Raw genomic sequence first — 18,086 nt, 5'->3', positions numbered from 1 at the left:
GCTGCGGGCGGGGCGGGGCGGGGCGGGGCGGCGCGGGCCGCGCGGGGCACTGTGGGCCGCGGGCGGTGGGATGTCGGGCGGCGCGGCGCGGCGGTACGTGGCGGCGGCGCTGGGCCGGGCCCGGGCCCGCGGGCCGCCCCCGCTCTGGGAGCCGCCCCCCGCCCGCCACCTGCGGGCTCTGGGCACCGGGGGGGCAGCGGCGCTGCCGCTGCTGTTGCCGCCCCGGCGGCACCTCTCGTCGAGGTGAGGCCTGTGAGGGGTTGGGGTGAGGGCAGGGGTCTGTTGGGGGGTTCGGGGAGACAGGCGGTGAGGGGGTGTTGGAGGGTGATTGGGAGGGGGTGAGGGCTCGCAGAGGGTGTTTGGAGTGAGGGGAGTTGGGGAAGACTGGGGAAGAGTTCGGGTGTGGGTTGGGGTCTGTTGAGTCACTGGGGGGAGACTGTCAAAGAGTTGGGGGCTGTCAGGGCAGAGATATGGGAGAGGGGGATTGGGCTAAAGGGACAACTGGGTGAGGGTGTCCAGGGCAGGGGAAAGGGGAGCCTGGCAAAGGGTGGAGGGCAGAGGAGGGACTGGGCATAGTGGGGCTCTTGTGGGGTACCCGAGGGACACACAAGGTGGGGAGCAGTGTCCCCCTGGCCTGGGGGCTGCTTCAGCCCCTGCAAACCCTCCAAGCTGCCTCTCTGCTGCCAGGAACCGGCCCGAGGGCAAAGTGCTGGAGACCGTGGGGGTGTTTGAGGCCCCGAAGCAGCACGGCAAATACGAGACAGGCCAGGTAAGGGGTTCTGGGGGGCACAGCTGACCCTGCAGGCTCTTGCCACAGGGATTGTCAGCTGAGGGGTTTCCCGTAAGGAAAATATCAGCTGCAGAAAGCTGGGAGTTTCACAGTTCGGTGCTCCTTGTCTGTGCTGTGTCTGCAGTTTGTTAGTCATCTGACAATAGCAGCTCGATAAGAATCTGCAGCACAACACAACTGTTGTACAATGGCATTTGCTCCACTGGTCTTACTTCGGGGTTTTCTCCCTCAAGGATCCAAAGAGATAATCAGTGAATTTGAGAAATAAGAACTGAACTTGTAATTCCTGTCCTTAGGACTCTCAGATCTGTTCTTCTTTCTGCTGCTTTATTCCTGCATCATGGGTTTAGCCCTTCCCTTTTATGGGATAGAGATGACACGGATTTCTTCTCCCATCCCAAACTGTTTGTGTTCCCTCTTTCTGCTCTGCATCATCACAGTGATGATTCTCCCTGTATCCCCATCCCACACATTAAACCTTTTGTAAATGTTTGTAGTTTTACCTCAGGTAACAGATGTTGAAAATAATTCAGCTGCAATTATTTGTTCCTTCCAGCTCTTCCTTCACAGTGTGTTTGGCTATCGAGGAATAGTCCTGTTTCCCTGGCAAGCCAGGCTTTATGATCGGGATGTGGCTTCTCCTGTCACAGAAAAGTAAGGATTGGAGGATTTGTTCTGCTTCATGTTGTTGGACTGCTAGATTTACATGTTGTAGTGAGTTTCTTGTTTTGGGTAAACAAGTGTTTTTAAGGAGGGGGGCAATGGCATGGGTCTGTTTGCATGAGTGCAAACTAGGAGAGGGTTCTAAAGAAGAGATACTTAATTATTAAGTATTGAGTATTAATTAGAGACACAATGATGAATGATTAAAGTGTGTGTATGGAGAAAATAAAAATCAATTTAAAAATTATGCTCATGGCATTTTGTACTATACGAAAAGACCCTTTTTGAGTTAGATCCAGGCTCCTGTGTTACCAGTTGGAGGCTGCCGTAGATTGCCAGTGAGTTGGATTTGTCACCTTCCTCCTCAATTTCAACCCACTAAGCCAAGCTCATCCTTCTTGAGTTGCTGTTCCGTTCTCTCCCCTCTTGCATCCATTTTTTCCCCTGGCCTGTGATGAGTTGTGCTGGGAAGGAGTGAGGATCAGAGAGAAAATCAGAGGGCAGCAGTAATATCCACCCCAGAGAGGAGCCTGCACTGAGCAGGAAAAACCTCTGAGCTGTTGTGCCTGTGCCAAACACCACTGATGGTCATCTCAGCTTGTCTGTTGTGTGGGTGGCTCATGGGGCTTTGGTTTGGGTGCAACCAAATGATTACAGGCTGTGAAATGTAGCTTTAAAAAAAAAAATCATTGTTTATAAGTGCTTGGTCCTGGTAACAAGAATTTGCTGCCATCCTGCTTGAGCTCAGGACTTTGCTTTTCTCTTTAGGAATGAGAATGTGGCAGGCCATGGCTCCAAAGAGGTCAAGGGCAAAACACACACTTACTACCAGGTGTTAATAGATGCCCGGGATTGTCCACATATAGTAAGTAATGAGTAATCTTGGCATTGAAACTTGAGTATCTTCTTCTACATGAGGGGTTCAGAGGGGCAGGCACTGCAGGAAAATTACTTTGGTGGCTAACTGGATTGGTGAGCATTTTTTGGATAAATTTGTTCTTTGAGGCATATTTTCCCTGAGCAAGATCATCTGGAATGTCATAGGGCTGTTTTCTGGATCATATTTCCCCTCTTCAACCTCCTTTCCTTTTCCTGGAGCTCTTCCCACACTGTTGCACACAGGTCATTAGAAATGAGGGCTGCAGCATTGAAAATGCTCCTCACTTGTTTGAGTGGGGAGTTAGCCCAGAGGAGTTCAATGGAGAGAAGCCCTGAGGTGAATTGGTTAAATGAAATAAACATTACATGCTTTATAAACCACACTAGTGAGCTGAAATATGACTGGAAACTGTCCTGTAACAAGGCACACAGAAAGACATAAACTTCCCTTTTTCTCAGTCCCAGAGATCACAGACAGAGGCAGTGACGTTCCTGGCAAATCATGATGACAGCAGAGCCCTCTATGCCATCCCAGGTGAGTAAAATCCTCCTGCAGCCTCTGCTTGTTGTGAGGTGAGGTCAGAAAAGGTATCAACTCCTGCCAGCGCACCAGCAATTCCTACAGGATGTTTTGTTGTGGATCTGTCCATAGCTTATGGCTGTGCTGGAGACAACAGCGTGACTAAAGTACAGGAAACCCTTTGGATAGCTGGAAGTTTGGCCCTTTGTGATCAGACACAGCCATGGTTGATTTGAGCTCTTGAGACATAGATCCCCTACCAAGTTGTATATGGGCTGTTCTCCTTTGTCATCAGGACAGTTGGATTGATTCCTGTCCTGGGCATTTCCTGCCCAGAGTGCTTTTCGGGCAGTGCGGCACTTTTCAGGGCAGCGTGTGTTTATCAGAGGAGTCATTCCATGAAAAATCTCACGGGAGAACACTGCCAAGAGTTATTCCTGGCACATCTCCTCCATTCTGCTTTGCAGTTGTGATTTTAGCTTTGGCTTCTGCTGCCAAAGTCCTTTTCTTCTCACTAGTGTGGTCAGTTTTTCTGCCAGGAGACTTCTGAGCTGCTCTTTGCTGGGGGAAGTTCCATGGCTTTTGGGGTTTCTTTTTCAGGTTTAGACTACGTAAGCCATGAAGACATCCTTCCCTACAGCTCCACTGATCAAGTGCCCATCCAGCATGAGCTCTTTGAGAGGTTCCTCATGTATGACCAAACAAAAGGTAAATTCTGGCTTCACAGGGAATTATTCAGAGCCAGATGCCTGCAGTGCTCTAAAACAAATACCCAAACCCCAGCATCTTGGTTATAGTATAAAAATCAGGTCTAGCTTGGGGTTTGTTACAATGAAGCTGCCTCTGAGTATTTTTTTTTAACCACGTGAAAGGAGAGTAGAGGGGAGAGCACTCCAGCTACAGTGTTGCCTCTCACCTTTCCCCACAGTCCCACCTTTTGTAGCAAGGGACACTCTGTGTGCGTGGCAGGAGAAGAACCACCCCTGGCTGGAGCTCTCGGATGTGCACCGAGAAACCACGGAGAACATCCGTGTCACTGTTATCCCCTTCTACATGGGCATGAGGGTAAGTCTGTGCTGCCATTTGCTTCACTGGCTTGTTTTTGTACAACCAGTTTGGTGCCTGAAGGTACCTTCTGCTTACTGAGAAGTGACATTTCACCACAGTTGCCATTTCGTTCTCATGGGTATAAACATGAAACTGTTTTGTCATACGTTTTTGGAGAACAGCTCTTGCATATTGGTGTTTGCTGGTTATCAGTAGGATGAGAAATAACCTGTAATATTCTGCACAACAGTGCTAGCAAGTTATTTAGGAAGGCTTTTGAATTGGTCCTGTTACTGCCTCAGTCACGTGAGGTGACACTGGGGCCATCTGCTCTGTAACAACAGACACGTCTGTTATCCTGCCCGTTTCCTGCCTCTAGTTTGGCTTAGAGGGTTTGGCAAAAGCCTTCTGGATTTAGCTGATAACCATGTGCTCTTTATATCACAGAACTGCACGTGGACCATCCAAAATAATGGGGCTCCAACAGAGCCCTGAGTGGGAGAGCTGGGAATTCCCACAGCGGTTTGTGATTTCTGAGCATGGCTGCTGGGGAGCCTGAGCTGTGCCAGATGCACATTTTGGTGTGGATTTGCAACTTTTGTGGAGTCCAGCTGATGTTTGTCAGAAAAGCAGGTGCCCCAAGGCAAGGAAAGGGGTGTTTGCAGGTCTGTAGAAAGTGCGTAATTAACATGGAGATGAACCCTGGGGGCTGTCACAAGATCCTTGCAAATCTCCCTCCTCATGATTGCTGTGGGGCAGAGCCAGTGCCAGGCTCTGCTGATGGAAGGCCTTGGAGAGCAGCTGTCTGTGCCCATGTGAGTCGTCTGCGTCACCCTGGCACGGAGTGAGAGCCCCTGTGCTGGTGCTGTGCCGACAGCTGAAGAGGTTTTTTTGGCACCACGTGTCCAAGGGCAGCTGCTAAAGTCTTTTGTTTCTCTTGACAGGAAGCCCAGAATTCCCACGTCTACTGGGTAAGTGCCTTTTGTGCCACGGAGCAGCTCAAGGGAAGGAGTTTATTTGCTGTGGCATCACTGCAGCGTGATAAGCTCTGACGGAGAGCAGCCCTTGCCTGGCAACTGTACCCCAGTATCAGCTGTAGGTTATCAACTGATTGCAGCTGATTCCAGCTCTTGATAAGTGTCTTTCTTCTGTGCAGTGGCGTTACTGTATCCGCCTGGAGAACCTGGACAGTGAAGTGGTGCAGCTCCGAGAACGGCACTGGAGGATATTCAGCTTGTCTGGCACCTTGGAAACAGTCCGGGGCCGTGGGGTTGTAGGAAGGGTAGGTACCATGCCGCCTCTTTTTTGGGGAAAACACAACCCTTTGCTGAAGTTCTCTCACTTTGTAGTGTGGATTTGCCAGGAAATTGCTTAGTGGGCACTTGAAATAGATAGAGTGGGAAACTGGCAATGAAAAAAAGCCACATGAGCTTTTCATCTGTTGTTTGCATGAACTGAAACTTCACACTGAGTATTAGAGGATGATGTTAAATGACTGGTGGTTGGAAAACTGGAATAATAATGGGCTTCTGGTGCTACTCAGTGGACAATTTGCTGTGTAATTGGCAGAAGTGCTGGGGTGTAGGTCTCTGTTTTTTTTTCTATGCTGTATAAATTTCCTGTTGATGCCTGTCTTGTGGTAGAATTGCTGATGCCCAGTGGTGTCTTGTCTTCTCAGGAGCCAGTTTTGTCCAAAGAACAGCCAGCATTTCAGTACAGCAGCCACGTCTCCCTGCAGGCATCCAGTGGTCACATGTGGTAAGAAGCCCTTATTGCTGCAGCAGTGTTTTGGGTGTAGGACCTCCCAGCAGCAAGCTGGGGTGCAGTTTGCAGCCTGGGGTTGTGGCTGAAAGCTGGGTGGAAGTGGACTGGATAGGGCATAGTTGGTAGCTAAAATTTGATGAGCTTCTGTCTAGCTGTATCCTAGTTAGTGATAAAATGATCTGTTGGTTCTGTGCACCAGGAGGGGTTCCAGAATAATTTATACTTGTGCTGTGGTCTGTGCTAGACTGGATTTAAAGACATGAAGCAGTTCTCCCTTTTGGTCCTTGGTGCAAGAGCCAAGGCCTTATGCTGGGGATTCCCTCAGCAGCAGGGATGTGTGCTCTGGTATCTCCTTTCTTGAGAGAGGATTGGCTTTTAACTCCATCTCCGTGCACTTCTGTGTCAGGAATTGGCATGCAGGGGTTTTCCCAGTTCAGACCAGGTAAGGCCTTCAGTCTAACAGGTGTTTAAGTTTCTTCTGTAAGTGCAGGGAGGGGAGTGCCCAGCCGAGTTGTCCTTTGCCTGTGCCTTGGGGTTAAAGCAGCTTCCCTTTATTTGCCATTTGGCTGAGTTAGCACATTTAGTATCACCTCTGTGTGGACAAGGATTGCACAGCCACCTCTTGCCTTCTGTATGACAGGTCTTTCTGGATTTTTTTAAGGAAATCTCCTTCAGAGTTAAGTTGCCTTTGAGTTGGGAAAAGCAGGAGAGCAGCTCTTTGCATATAGGGTGTACCTTGTTTGCCATGTAAAGTGTTTTGAATTGCCTGAATGGGTCCCCTGGCGAATAAATAAAACCAGATGGTGTAGTAGTTTTTCCCTCTCTGCATGCATCCTGAAGACAAAGAGACAAAGGTTCTGCAGCTCAGAAGCTGCTCAGCTTGACTTCTGGTGTTCAGTTGTGTCTTCTCTGTCTTGAGAACCTGTTAATTTATCTCCACAACCCTCTTGCCCATGTTGTGTTCTGCAGTACAGGCTGTAGTTCAGGTGTAACAAATGGTGCATTTGTTCAGTAAACAAATGGTTGTACTAGGACAGGAAGGTTCAGTTCTGAAATGCAAAGCTGAGGCTATTCCAAATTACATCTGTGATGGGATTTCTTAATGTCATAGACAACCAGTGGAGCTCCTGCCAATACAAATCTGGATTTATGTGTAACCAGTTTGTAAAAAATAGCTCAGAGGGCTCTGTCTCCTGGGGGGTGGGAGTTGGGTAAACGCTGCTGCAGGTGGATGGAGGGTGCTTGACTCCTGTGGGCTGCAATTATCACAGCCTTGTGCAGGAAATGTGTTAGGGATGTGATGTAAAATTGCCCAGAAGCCCTCCATAAACGAGTTATCTTGGCAGCAGATGTTTGCAGCTGAGCCCATGTCCTTGCTGCTGGACCAGCCTTGCAGATGGACCCGCAGGATATGGAAGAGCTCAGGTCTTACCTTCTTGCTGATGCTTTCTAGGTGTCTTTGTCCCTGGCCTCAGTGTGATCTCTGCCATTATTTTTGCAGGGGCACTTTTCGGTTTGAGAGGCCTGATGGCTCCCACTTTGATGTCCGAATCCCACCCTTTTCCCTGGAAAGCAACAAAGATGAGAAGACCCCTCCCTCTGGCCTTCACTGGTAGATCACAGTGCCCAGACCCACAGAGGCCTGTGTGTGTTGTAGACCTTTGCCTCCCCTTTATGCTGCAGCCAAGAAAAAACGGAGCTTTTAAACATTTTAAACCATTTTTGTTTTAACTGTTGTCTGCCAGGGAGGCTTTTTTTGGAACTTTACTACTGGCTCTTCTCTCAGGCTGCTTGTAAAACATAAGCTGTGTTCCAGGTAACTCTTCCCTCTGTGGCACCTGCTGGGTTTTTGGGGCTGGGGGATGTAGATCTGTGCTGCTGCAGAAGACTGGCCCCCCCTGAGCAGGCCTGGACCCTTTCCAATGTGTTGTGACTTCTCTGCAATGTGAGGTTTCTCTAATAAACTGGCCCTTCCAGTTGCAACCAGTCTTCCTTCCTAAACCAAGGCCATGGCTTTGCATCCAGCCTGTCCCAGCTTGTTGCTCCCCCCATGTAAAGTCAGCCCAGAGTTCTTGCTGCTTTGGAAGCAGCTGCTCCTCCTTTAGGATACAGGAATGTGAGCTCAGCTTTCCTGCAGTGTAGCTGCTTTTTGGGATTCAGCCAGGGCTGGAGCAGCCTGTGAGCTCCACTCATGGCACAGCTTGTCTGGGCTTTGTGCTGTGATACAGAGCCCATTTTTTTTGAGAAGAGGGTGCAGAGGGGACAAGGTGGGTGACATATGGTGCTGTCACAGTGCCCTGTGTGTGCAGAGCACCAGGCTGTGTGTTGTGATGGGACAGGAGAGCTGAGGGGAGCCCTCCCCCTGCCAGGGCTTTGCTTTGCTGCAGGGATTTACATCTCAGCTGCTGGAGGGTTCTTCCCTGCTCATGCCGTGGCTGCATCCATATCTCCTTGGTAGTTTCTGCTTTGACAGGAATGCTTGTTTTCACCTGGAATGCTGTCAGCCAGTGAGGCAGTGCTTGGCTTTCTGCTCCTGCTTTCTCTGCTTGGCAGGTTGGGATTTTTTGGTGGCGTGTGTCTGGAGGGCCCTGCAGGACTGTGCAGGTCAGTGAAGTCCCTGTAGAAGGACAATGTATGGATGTGTGGGAAAGCCAGAGCAGCTCTGAGGATTGCAAAGACCATCAGCCTCCATGGTGGGACCCTTCTGGCTGTCTCTGGGTTTCCAGACTTCTGGCTGACTGGGAGACAGAAGTACTTGGCTTTGTGCTAACCCTAGGAAGAGTGTTTCCAACCTTCCTCCTTTCCCTAGTCTTGTCTAAATGACAAGGTGTAATTAACTGACGGGATATTTTCCTTGATTTAGAAGTATCCCAGTTATTCCCTCTTCCGTGGAACCCTCTCTGAGCAGCCTGTTTGCCTTTGGCTCTGCAAGGCAGAGCTGTGGCAGGGCTGTGGGCAGACACAGCCTTTGGGGGAGACTCTGCTGCTGTCCCACAGCCAGTGGATTCCTGTTTAGAGAGACTTAATCACTGCAGTCTTTCTCTGTCACCAGTCTCTTCAGTTTTGTGTCTTCCTTCCTCTCAGGTAGTACGTGCTTACATTTAGAGTTTCCAAGGTTTAAACAGCCAGTCTGCTTTTAGGGGTAGAAAAGGATCCCTAAAGACCATTCACAGCTGACAACCCCACATTGCTGCTGTCATGCTGATTTCCTCTCAGGAGGAGGAGGTGGGAAGATGCCTCAAGTTCAGAGGCAGCAGGAACCTGTCAGAACCTGCTTTTCCCTTCCCATGCAGCTGCCCCGCCTCTCCCTCGGGTTGCTTCAGCTTTACTGGCGATTGCAACACCCCTGTGAATGTTTAACCTCGCTGCTCACCCGCGCCTTTCTGGGGCGCTGCGGCTCTGATGCTTCCTGAAACCAGCAGAGAGCTGCACCCCTCAGGGATGGAGTGATCCCGGGGCAGGGGCTCTGCTGCGTTGTCTGGGGCGATGTCCCATCGGGGCTGAGGCCTCTGTCTAGGAATGGACATTCCTGGCGGGATGATTGGCGAGATCGAGGTCACCGCGGTAACAGACCGGGGCACGGGAGGAATGTTTCCACTCCATCAGGCTTTGCGGAGGGAGCAGCGCCATCCTGCCCTGGCGCCTGGGCGCGATGCCAGAGGCTCGGCAGGACCTTTTCCCAACTGCTTCATCCCTCAGGCCCCTTCCCGGACCGCGGCCGAGCCCTGTCCCCCCTCTCTGTGTAAATATCTGTACAAAGAATCAACCAATAAAGCGCTGAACGAACGGCTCTGCCTCCCGCCTCTCATTGCCCAGCGACGCTACGGCCACCAACCTCGCTGCTCTTCCCGTCCCGGGGCTCCTTTCCCGGGGGTCGGTCCCGGTTCCATCCCGTTCCCTCGCTTTCTCTGCCCACGTGGGTGTCCCGCCAGTCCCCGTCGCGCCGGAAGTGACGCAGCGCCGGCCGCGCCGAGGCGGTGGCGGCGAGGCGGCAGCATGGTGATGGCGGCGGCGGGCGCGCACCGGCCCGGGCCGCTCAAGCAGCAGAACAAGGCGCACAAGGGCGGCAAGCACAGCGGCTCCTCGCAGCGCCGCACTGGAGGTGAGGCGGGACGGGCTCCCCGCCGGTTCCCCGCCTCCTTCGGCCAGCCTGACCGTTCTCTCCCCTTCCCCAGGCCGCGTCCCCGTCAAGGCCCAGCCCCGCCGGCGGCTCCGCGACCTGAACAGGGTGGACCGGCGGCATCAGGCGCTGCAGCTCCGCCGGCAGCGCAAGGAGGCGGTGAGGCACCGGGAAAACCGGGCGGGGCCGGACCGGTTGTTGCGGGGAAACGGGTCGGTTCGAGTCTCTGCCGGAGGGGGCTTGAAATGGGGCCGGAGGGTCTCGATGTGGGCGATGCAACCGATCCGGTTTGGGTCTTCGCGGGGAAAACGAGCGGGTGCCGGGGCCGGTTCGGTTTGGATCAAACGGCATTGGAGCATTACTGGGCCGGCGTGTTCGGGTTGCGGTGTGGGGGAATCTGGCCTTGATCCGGGGACGGGAGAGGAGCCGCGTTTGGGTTGCCGTTCACGCTCCGCCCTGGTGCCCGCAGGTGCTGGCCGAGAAGCGCAGCCTTGGCAGCAGGGACGGGCCCCCGCACCTCGTGGTTGTGGTGCTGCTGCACGGCAGGGCTGCAGCCCACGACTCCCTGCGCCTGCTGCAGAGCCAGGACTCGGCCGTTGTCCGTGCAGACGAGGGCACAGCTGGTGGCTTTGCCCTCCTCTGCCCCCGGCTCAGGCAGCGCTGGCGCTTTGTCACAGCCCCGGCAGGTGAGGAGGCGCTGCTGTTGGTTGGGTTCCTGGTTCTGGTACCTCTGGCAGCCCCACTCATGGAGGTGTTTTGGGTACAGGGGATCTTCACGCTGTCTTGGACCTTGCCAAGGTCGCTGACTCCCTGCTGTTCATCCTGGACCCTGTGGATGGCTGGGACAGTGCTGGGGAACACTGCCTGTCCTGCCTCTTTGCACAGGGGCTCCCCAGTTATGGTGAGAAATGCTTTGTGTCTCTGGGGGTGCTTAATATATTAAGATATACTGTCACAGTAATTAAATTTTAGGGCTGCACCACCTTCAGTGACAAACAATTTTTTCTTATGTTGAGGTGGCAGTTCTTTCAGTTTATGGCCATTGCTCCTTGTCCTGTTGGGCACCACTGAAAGCAGTGAAACTCCCTTTGTACCTAGTGGTGCAAATTTGGCCATTTGGGCTGCTGACATCCAAGCATTTGGCTGTGTTTGGCAAAAAGGACATCAGAAAGTTTAGGATCTGACCCTGAGCTCTGTCCTCTGCTCGGCAGCTCTGGCTGTCCCGGGAGGTGCTGACCTGCCCCCTAAGAAGAGGATAGATGCCAGGAAGAAACTCTCCAAATCCATTGAGAAGCGTTTTCCCGAGGCCAAGCTCTTCCCACTGAACACGGAACAGGAATCCTCACTGCTGCTGAGGCACCTGAGCACCCAGAAGCAGAGGCACCTGGCTTTCCGTGACCGCCGCCCTCACCTGCTGGCCCACGCTGCTGAGTTTGTGCCCAGCCAGGACAGTGACCTGGTGGGGACCCTGAAGGTGTCTGGCTTTGTCAGGGGACAAACCCTCAATGTGAACAGCCTGGTGCACATCGTGGGGCACGGGGACTTCCAGCTCAGCCAGGTGGATGCTCCCCCTGACCCGCTCTCCTTGAACCCACGAGTGGTGAAAAGGCAGAAGAGGAGTCAGGACATGGAGGTTCAGGTGTGTGGGCTGAGAGCTTGGCCAGTCCTCTTAGAACACAGGGTTTCTAAACTTTCAGTGGGAAAAATACAGCTGGGGGTATGTGGGTGAGGAAAGGGGAAAGGGAAAGTTTTGTCTGTGTTCTGCTGCTGAGCTGAGGTTCTGTGCCTGCAGTGTGTAATGAAAGTTCTGTCGTGACATCATGAAAGGAGTTTCACTTGAGACTGATTGCAAGCTTCAGTTACATCTAGGAACTCTGCTCTTGTCCTTTAGGATGACTCTGCAAATGGTGCTGATGAGATGGAGGAAGATATCAAGGTCCTAATGAAGGCAGATCCAAGCAAGCAGGAGTCTCTGCAGTCAGAAGTGGTTCCCGATCCCATGGAAGGGGAGCAGACGTGGCCCACTGAAGAAGAACTGCAGGAAGCAGAGGGTGAGCAGAAGCAATAGTTCTGTATCTTTTCCTTGTCCCTCTTAGGAGGGGTGTTAGAAACTTCTGTCCACCAGGGTGGCTGTGAAGAAACATCTTAGTTGGGATGGCTTCCAGTCCCATCAGGTGGCCAGCAGGCTGTGTGGTTTGCCTGGCAAGTTAGCAGATTTTGGCTGTCATGACAAATTCTGTGCTGGAAAAATACTAATGCTAGTCTAGATCTGGTTTGGGGTGTGCTGGTATAAATGTTGCTGAGGGGAAGGACAACTGTTCCTGTATTAACCACTGGTGGGAATCCCACAGATTCTCTGAAGGCAAACCGGAGGGTGGTGAAGGTCCCCAAAGGCACATCCAAGTACCAAGCTGCCTGGATTGTGGATGATGGAGAAGAAGGCAGTGAGGAAGATGATGATGATGATGAAGATGATGACATGGATGATGATCTGATGGAAGAGGCAGTTTCTCAGGTACTCCAAGAGCTGATAGTACAGGTGATCTCCAGGCCATTATTGCATGTTCTAGGAAAATTCAGTCCTTCCAGCTTGCTTTGTCTATGCAAGGTCATGATGCGGAGCCGGGACTTGCCTGGATTTCCACTGTTAAATCCTCACGTGGATAACGTTACTTCTTTGGCCTGTTAATACCCTAACATTTTGGGCTGGGGTCCCAAATCTCACAATGTGAGCACACCCAGGGTGCCAGTGCTGCATGCACAGCTCTGTGTGCTCACAGGCTCTGTGCTGCCCTGTGCCAGGAGGGGGAGAGCAGTGAGGAGGAAGCTGAGGAGGAGGAGAGCGAGACCATGACCGTGTCCGAGTGCCTGCGGGATGACCAGTACGACGAGAAGATGGAGGAGGATGAACAGATGCTGGAGAGATACAAACAGGAGAGGATGGATGAGATGTTTCCAGATGAGGTGGACACGCCACGGGACGTGCCTGCCAGAGTCCGGTAAGGAATGGGATGCTCTGCTGGTAGAGGAGCTGGAGGATGCCTTTGTGTTTAATTGGGTGAGGAAGCCTGTGATGTCTTAGCCGTGGTGTCTGAACCTGGCTGAAGGACTCTTGTGAAGACTCTTTCTGGCTCTGAGGCTTCCAGAGCAGGCACTAGTTGGCAGGGAGAGCTGGGTCCTGACTTGGGAGAGGGAGGAGGATGGCCCTGAGGCAAGGACAGGTTGGTTGGGGATTTGGCTGCTGAATTTAATTCTCTTTGCACCAAGATCTTTCCTGAGGGCTAATGTTTGCTTTGCTCCCTTTGCCTTCTCTGAAGGTGTGAGACCCTGCAGACCACAGGTGGTGGTGAAGGATGGGATTCACCTCAATTGGTGACGTAATTTGTCTTTCATGCTGTCTGTTCTCAAGGTTTCAGAAGTACAGGGGGCTGAAAAGCTTCCGGACCTCTCCTTGGGACCCCAAAGAGAATCTTCCAAGGGATTATGCCAGGATCTTCCAGTTCCAGGACTTCTCCCGAACCAGAAAGAACCTCTTCAGGCAAATAGAGAAGGAGGAGGCTGAAGGAGCTTCGGTAATTCCCTTTTTCTGATCTCTTTCCCTACTGTGTTCCTTTGTTCCCAACAGGAGTGACTTATCAGGGATGTGGCTGGTGGATCTTTCAACCAGCTGGATCTTGGCATGAAGCCCTAAGTTCAGACGGTTTTCTCCTGGATTCCCTCCCTAATCCAGGCACATCTTCTGACACTTTTTTTTTGTTGGGAGAAGTGTTCATAATTGCTTCCGTCTTGGCAGGTGGGTTGGTACGTTACACTTCACGTCTGCAATGTCCCCGTCTCGGTGATGGAGAGCTTCAAGGAAGGGAAACCCCTGGTCCTGTTCTCGCTGCTTCCCCACGAACAAAAGGTGAACCAAAGGGATACCTTGGAGTGATGTGCAGCTCCTTGTTCCTTCAGGCTGCATGGCTTGGGGAGGGTCTGGCTGTAGAGGGCTGGGCTGAAATCTCCCTACATTGCTCCTGTTTCAGAGCAGGTCAGAGCACGCAGAAGCTGCTGGGGGAGTTTAGGATAAAGTGTCTGAGCCTGGCACTGGTGACCAGTGACCTTGTGGGACCCCGTTTTCGAGGACATTCATCTCTGCTGCAATGTCCTGTTGCTTTCTGCTGCCCACCATGTCCTGCCAGCAGCCCCTCAGTGTGCTGCCTCTTCCAGATGTCTGTGTTGAACTTCCTGGTGCGTCGGCATCCGGGCAACAGCGAGCCAGTGATGGCCAAGGAGGAGCTGATCTTCCACTGCGGGTTCAGGCGCTTCCGAGCATCCCCCCTGTTCTCCCAGCACACCTCAGGTTTGTCAGGGACTGGCTACAGCAGGAGTGGGGTTGGGAATTCTGGAGCAGGAAGCCTGTGATGTCTTAGCCGTGGTGTCTGAACCTGGCTGAAGGATTCTTGTGAAGACTCACTCCTAGGCTCTGAGGCTTCCAGAGCAGGCACTAAATCACAGGGAGTAGAATGCCGTGGGAAAAGCAGTTCACTGATCCAAGCAAGGTTCCATGCCAGAGGATCACCTTCCCTCCCAGATACTCAGTGCCAGCAGAGGGGGGGGTGTTTGTTGAACAGGGAAGAATGAGCTCTGGGGCTTCCCACAGCTCTGAGGACTGCTCTTGGCCTGAACTTGATCATTGCTGTTCTGTCCTAGCTGATAAGCACAAGCTGGAGCGTTTCCTGCGCCCAGATGCTGCCCTGGTGGTGACTGTTTACGCTCCCATCACTTTCCCTCCTGCCTCAGTGCTGCTTTTCAAACAGAGAAGTAACGGTGAGTTGATAAATGCTGAGGAGGTGGTGTCTGGGAAATAAACTGTCCCCATATCCTGCTCCAAGTACATCTCTCCAGAAAGTATGACTTGAAAAAGCTGTCCCCTTCCTGCTGTTTGAGATGAGCTCATCTTCATCCCTGCTGTCACTTGTCTGTCCCTGCTGTGGGGTTGCTCTGGGCCTGCAGCCCTTCAGGGAAGGGGTTTGGGGTGGGGAAGGACTGATGGAGGCTCCTGCCCCGGTGCATTGGTGACTCTGCCTGGCAGGAATGCACGACCTCATTGCCACGGGCTCCCTGCTCTCCGTGGACCCCGACAGGATCGTCATCAAGCGCCTGGTGCTCAGTGGCCACCCCTTCAAGATCTTCACCAAGACAGCTGTCGTGCGATACATGTTCTTCAACAGAGGTACAGCTGGTCCCTGGTGGGAAAAGGGGTTCTGGAAGTTCTGTACCTGTGGTTATGTTAGTGCAGCACAGCCTGTTCCTCACCTGCCTTTGTTGTTTCCATCTCCAGAGGATGTGATGTGGTTCAAGCCCGTGGAGCTGAGGACAAAGTGGGGACGCAGAGGGCACATCAAAGAGCCATTAGGTGGGTTTGATTTGGTGTTTTATCTCTGTGTTGCTGGCATGGTGTGAGAGACTGCTAATGGCCTCTTCTGCCCCCTGCCTAGGGACCCATGGCCACATGAAGTGCCACTTTGATGGGCAGCTCAAGTCCCAGGACACGGTGCTCCTGAACCTCTACAAGCGTGTTTTTCCCAAATGGACTTATGACCCTCATGTCCCGGAGCCTGTACCATGGGTGAGGAGTGAGAGCACACTGCCAGAGCGGGAGGTGGAAATGGAATGAGTCTCCAGCATGGCTGGAGTTTGTGCCTTGGCTCCCTGGATGCTGTTCTTGGCCCGTGCACTGTGAGGACAGCACTGATGCCTTGGACCTGTTACAGCTGGGGTCTGTGCAGGGGCAGCTGTGTCGCCAGCTGCTGCTCAGGTACCAGCTATAGCTATTTATTTTAATGGAAAATGTCAAAAATGACTAAGTGCCTCTGTTGTGGTAGTGGTCAGGAGGCTGTGTGCACCCCTTGAACTGAACCCTTTGGCCCACTGGGATTGTTTCAGTCCTTCATGCCCTGCCACGTGGGGTGTGTGGGGATTTTGCTGTCTGAAGGGGTTTGCTGGCAGTTCCTCTGATACTGAGAAAGAAGACCCAAGTAGCAGCTGGGGAGGGTGACTGAGTGCAGCTCTCTGGAGGCCTGGGCCAGAGTTAGGCAGCTGGGGAGAGGAGAACAGGCAGTGCTTTGTTTCCAGGTCCCCCACAGAGCCCAGTGCCAGCTTCCTTTATCCCTCCACAAAAACTCCCAAACGTTTGGACTTGATCTGTTTTTAGTAGCACACAAACCACTGCACAAATTCAGAGTGAAGTTTTCATTCCTTGAACCACCACTCCATCCTCATTCCGCTTTCCCAGAGAGGCCTGTGATCCAGGTCAGGGATCTCAGGTCCACATTTCCCCCACACAGCACGATGCAAACATTCTGCACGTCCCGGGGGACTGCCTGGAACTGCTCCGAGAGCACGGCCGCCAGTCCCACGCCTGCTGTTGGCTCAATCAGCAGCTTCATCCTTTCCCACACCAGCCACGTGGCTTGCTGTTGGGACAGGGCAGCAGCTGTCAGCCCAGCAGCCAGCACAGGCTGCTCCAGGGCATCCCTGCAGCACTCTGGGAAGGGAGGGCAGAGCTCCCAACAGCCCTTTCCAGCTGGAGACAGCGTGGGTGTCACAGCTGCAGTGGTGCACAGGGGCTTCTGCTGCTCTGGGAGTGTGTTGGGGTGAGAGCTGAGGGCCAGGGCAGGGATGGAGGCAGCTGCCTGCTGGCAGCTACCGTGAGAAGGGAGCTGGAGCCTTTACCTTGATTTCTTCCTCTGAGACTGTCAGGACATCATCGACCAAATCCCTGATGATGGGCCACGTGTTGGGTCCGATGCTGGTTTTTACTGCGTCTGCAATGGTATCCCGGGGGTGGAGGTTGGGGGTCAGCTCCCCTCGGACCTTGGACTGGTAACAGTCATCCACGTTGCTTGGCTCAGCAGCAAACACCTTCACATCTGGCCTCAAAGCCTGGGGAGAGCAGGAGGAGCCACTTACTTGGGTGACACCAATCTGTGCCTGTCCCCTGTTTCTGTGTGTGCAGGGGGCTAAGCAGGCCCTGCTGCTGCTGCCATGCAGACCCCAGGCACCCGTGGACTTTCACTGCAGCGTCTTTCTGAAGTTAAAAGCTGCTGTCTGCCTTGAGATTCCTGGATGAGTTTTGCCTACCTTGATGGCGACTGCTATTCCTGCAACCATTCCTCCGCCTCCGACGGGAACCACCACTGCATTTACATGGGGTGCCTGTGCAGAAGGGAAGTGTGAGGGCTTCTGACACTTTGTGTCCCTCTTTTTGCTGTGCCCCTGCAGGGGCTGGGCTCTGCAATTCCCTCACCTGCTCCAGCACCTCCAGGGCAATGGTGCCTTGCCCTGCAATCACCGCCGGCTCCTGGTTGGGGTGCACGAGGACTCCTCCTGTCTCCTGGACAACACTGGATGCCGTCTCGGCTCTGGACTAAGGGAAAGCATAGCAGTCACCTCTCACTGTGGCTGAGCAGTGTCCCTGGCCAGTCTTCCCTGTGCTTTACCTTGTCAGTGGGGTCACATGGCACCAGTGTGGCACCATAGGCACGAATAGCATCTTGCTTACACTGCGGGGCTGTCCGGGGGACCACGATGTAGGCAGGAATCCCTGTGGGATGAGAGAGGAAGTAAATCCAACGGCCCAAAAGCCACAGTAGCCAGTTAAAACTGCAGGAGCAGGCAATGCCTATCCCAGCTCCTGCCTGGGATCAGGAGAGGGATCTCCATCCTCTCCAACGGAACCAGCTCTGCCTTTACCCTGTGCCTGCCTCTCGGAGCTGGGCTGAGGTTACAGGTTACCTTCTGCCTGAGCAGCACAGGCGAGTGCCTGCCCGTGATTGCCGCTGCTGTGTGTCACCACAGCGCGGGGCAGCTCCCGGCCCGTGCGCTCGCTCTCCTCAACGAGGCTCCTCACCGCGTTCAGGGCACCGCGGATCTGCAAGGAGAGCACGGCACTGTGTATGCTGGGCTGAACGTCCTCCTTACACCATTCCCTCAGTCCTGGGCAGCAGGGTGCCAGGAGCTGGTGGGTACCGGCGGGACGCGAGTTTCCCTTTCGCAAAAAGCGACCTTTGCCCCGGGGATTTGCAGTGCCGCCATCCCCGCGCACCTTGAAGGATCCGGTCTTCTGCAAGAGCTCGCACTTGAAGAGCAGCCTCCTGCCGGCCATGCGGTCCAGCCCTGCGCAGGTGAGCAGCGGGGTGCGATGGATGCGGCCCCGCAGCCGCCGCTCCGCATCCCGCACCTCGCCCAGCCCCGGCGGCGGCGCGGCCCCGTGCGCGGCCATGTGCGCGGCCCCGTGCGCGCTTGCGCGCGGCCGCGGC

At 53.6% G+C, this 18,086-nt stretch overlaps 3 protein-coding genes and 2 non-coding genes across 5 annotated transcripts; 4 read left to right on the top strand and 1 right to left on the bottom strand.

Moving 5' to 3' along the window:
- Window positions 1-48: 48 nt before the first annotated feature.
- On the top strand, window positions 49-8,552 carry POLDIP2 (DNA polymerase delta interacting protein 2). The gene is made up of 11 exons (XM_066202229.1): window positions 49-243; window positions 688-769; window positions 1,347-1,444; window positions 2,222-2,318; window positions 2,792-2,867; window positions 3,453-3,560; window positions 3,781-3,917; window positions 4,844-4,870; window positions 5,056-5,181; window positions 5,578-5,657; window positions 7,165-8,552. Exons 1-11 carry the CDS (start codon window positions 71-73, stop codon window positions 7,277-7,279), a joined length of 1,119 nt encoding a protein of 372 aa, XP_066058326.1. The 5' UTR covers window positions 49-70; the 3' UTR covers window positions 7,280-8,552.
- A 1,071-nt stretch (window positions 8,553-9,623) lies between these two features.
- TSR1 (TSR1 ribosome maturation factor) lies at window positions 9,624-15,528 on the top strand. The gene is made up of 15 exons (XM_066201978.1): window positions 9,624-9,765; window positions 9,839-9,942; window positions 10,253-10,469; window positions 10,550-10,684; window positions 10,995-11,422; window positions 11,675-11,834; window positions 12,135-12,298; window positions 12,586-12,782; window positions 13,193-13,355; window positions 13,577-13,687; window positions 13,993-14,125; window positions 14,476-14,592; window positions 14,858-14,998; window positions 15,107-15,181; window positions 15,264-15,528. The coding sequence occupies exons 1-15, from the start codon at window positions 9,660-9,662 to the stop codon at window positions 15,440-15,442; spliced, it is 2,430 nt and encodes an 809-aa protein (XP_066058075.1). The 5' UTR covers window positions 9,624-9,659; the 3' UTR covers window positions 15,443-15,528.
- LOC136300128 (small nucleolar RNA SNORD91 family) lies at window positions 12,843-12,933 on the top strand. Its single transcript, XR_010723629.1, has one exon. It is a non-coding gene; the product is annotated as a small nucleolar RNA SNORD91 family (small nucleolar RNA).
- On the top strand, window positions 14,173-14,265 carry LOC136300129 (small nucleolar RNA SNORD91 family). The gene has a single exon (XR_010723630.1). It is a non-coding gene; the product is annotated as a small nucleolar RNA SNORD91 family (small nucleolar RNA).
- Window positions 15,529-16,043: 515 nt separating the features above from the next.
- SRR (serine racemase) lies at window positions 16,044-18,049 on the bottom strand. Its single transcript, XM_066201979.1, has 7 exons — window positions 17,873-18,049; window positions 17,563-17,698; window positions 17,268-17,371; window positions 17,075-17,194; window positions 16,909-16,983; window positions 16,501-16,710; window positions 16,044-16,241 (listed from the first exon to the last, which is right to left on the bottom strand). Exons 1-7 carry the CDS (start codon window positions 18,047-18,049, stop codon window positions 16,044-16,046), a joined length of 1,020 nt encoding a protein of 339 aa, XP_066058076.1.
- Window positions 18,050-18,086: the final 37 nt, after the last annotated feature.

Source organism: Chamaea fasciata, unplaced genomic scaffold (genome assembly GCF_029207755.1).
Source record: "Chamaea fasciata isolate MVZ Bird 193981 ecotype frontalis unplaced genomic scaffold, bChaFas1.0.hap1 SCAF_21, whole genome shotgun sequence".
NCBI classification, from domain to species: domain Eukaryota; kingdom Metazoa; phylum Chordata; class Aves; order Passeriformes; family Sylviidae; genus Chamaea; species Chamaea fasciata.
This window is presented reverse-complemented; position numbering and strand designations above follow the sequence as displayed.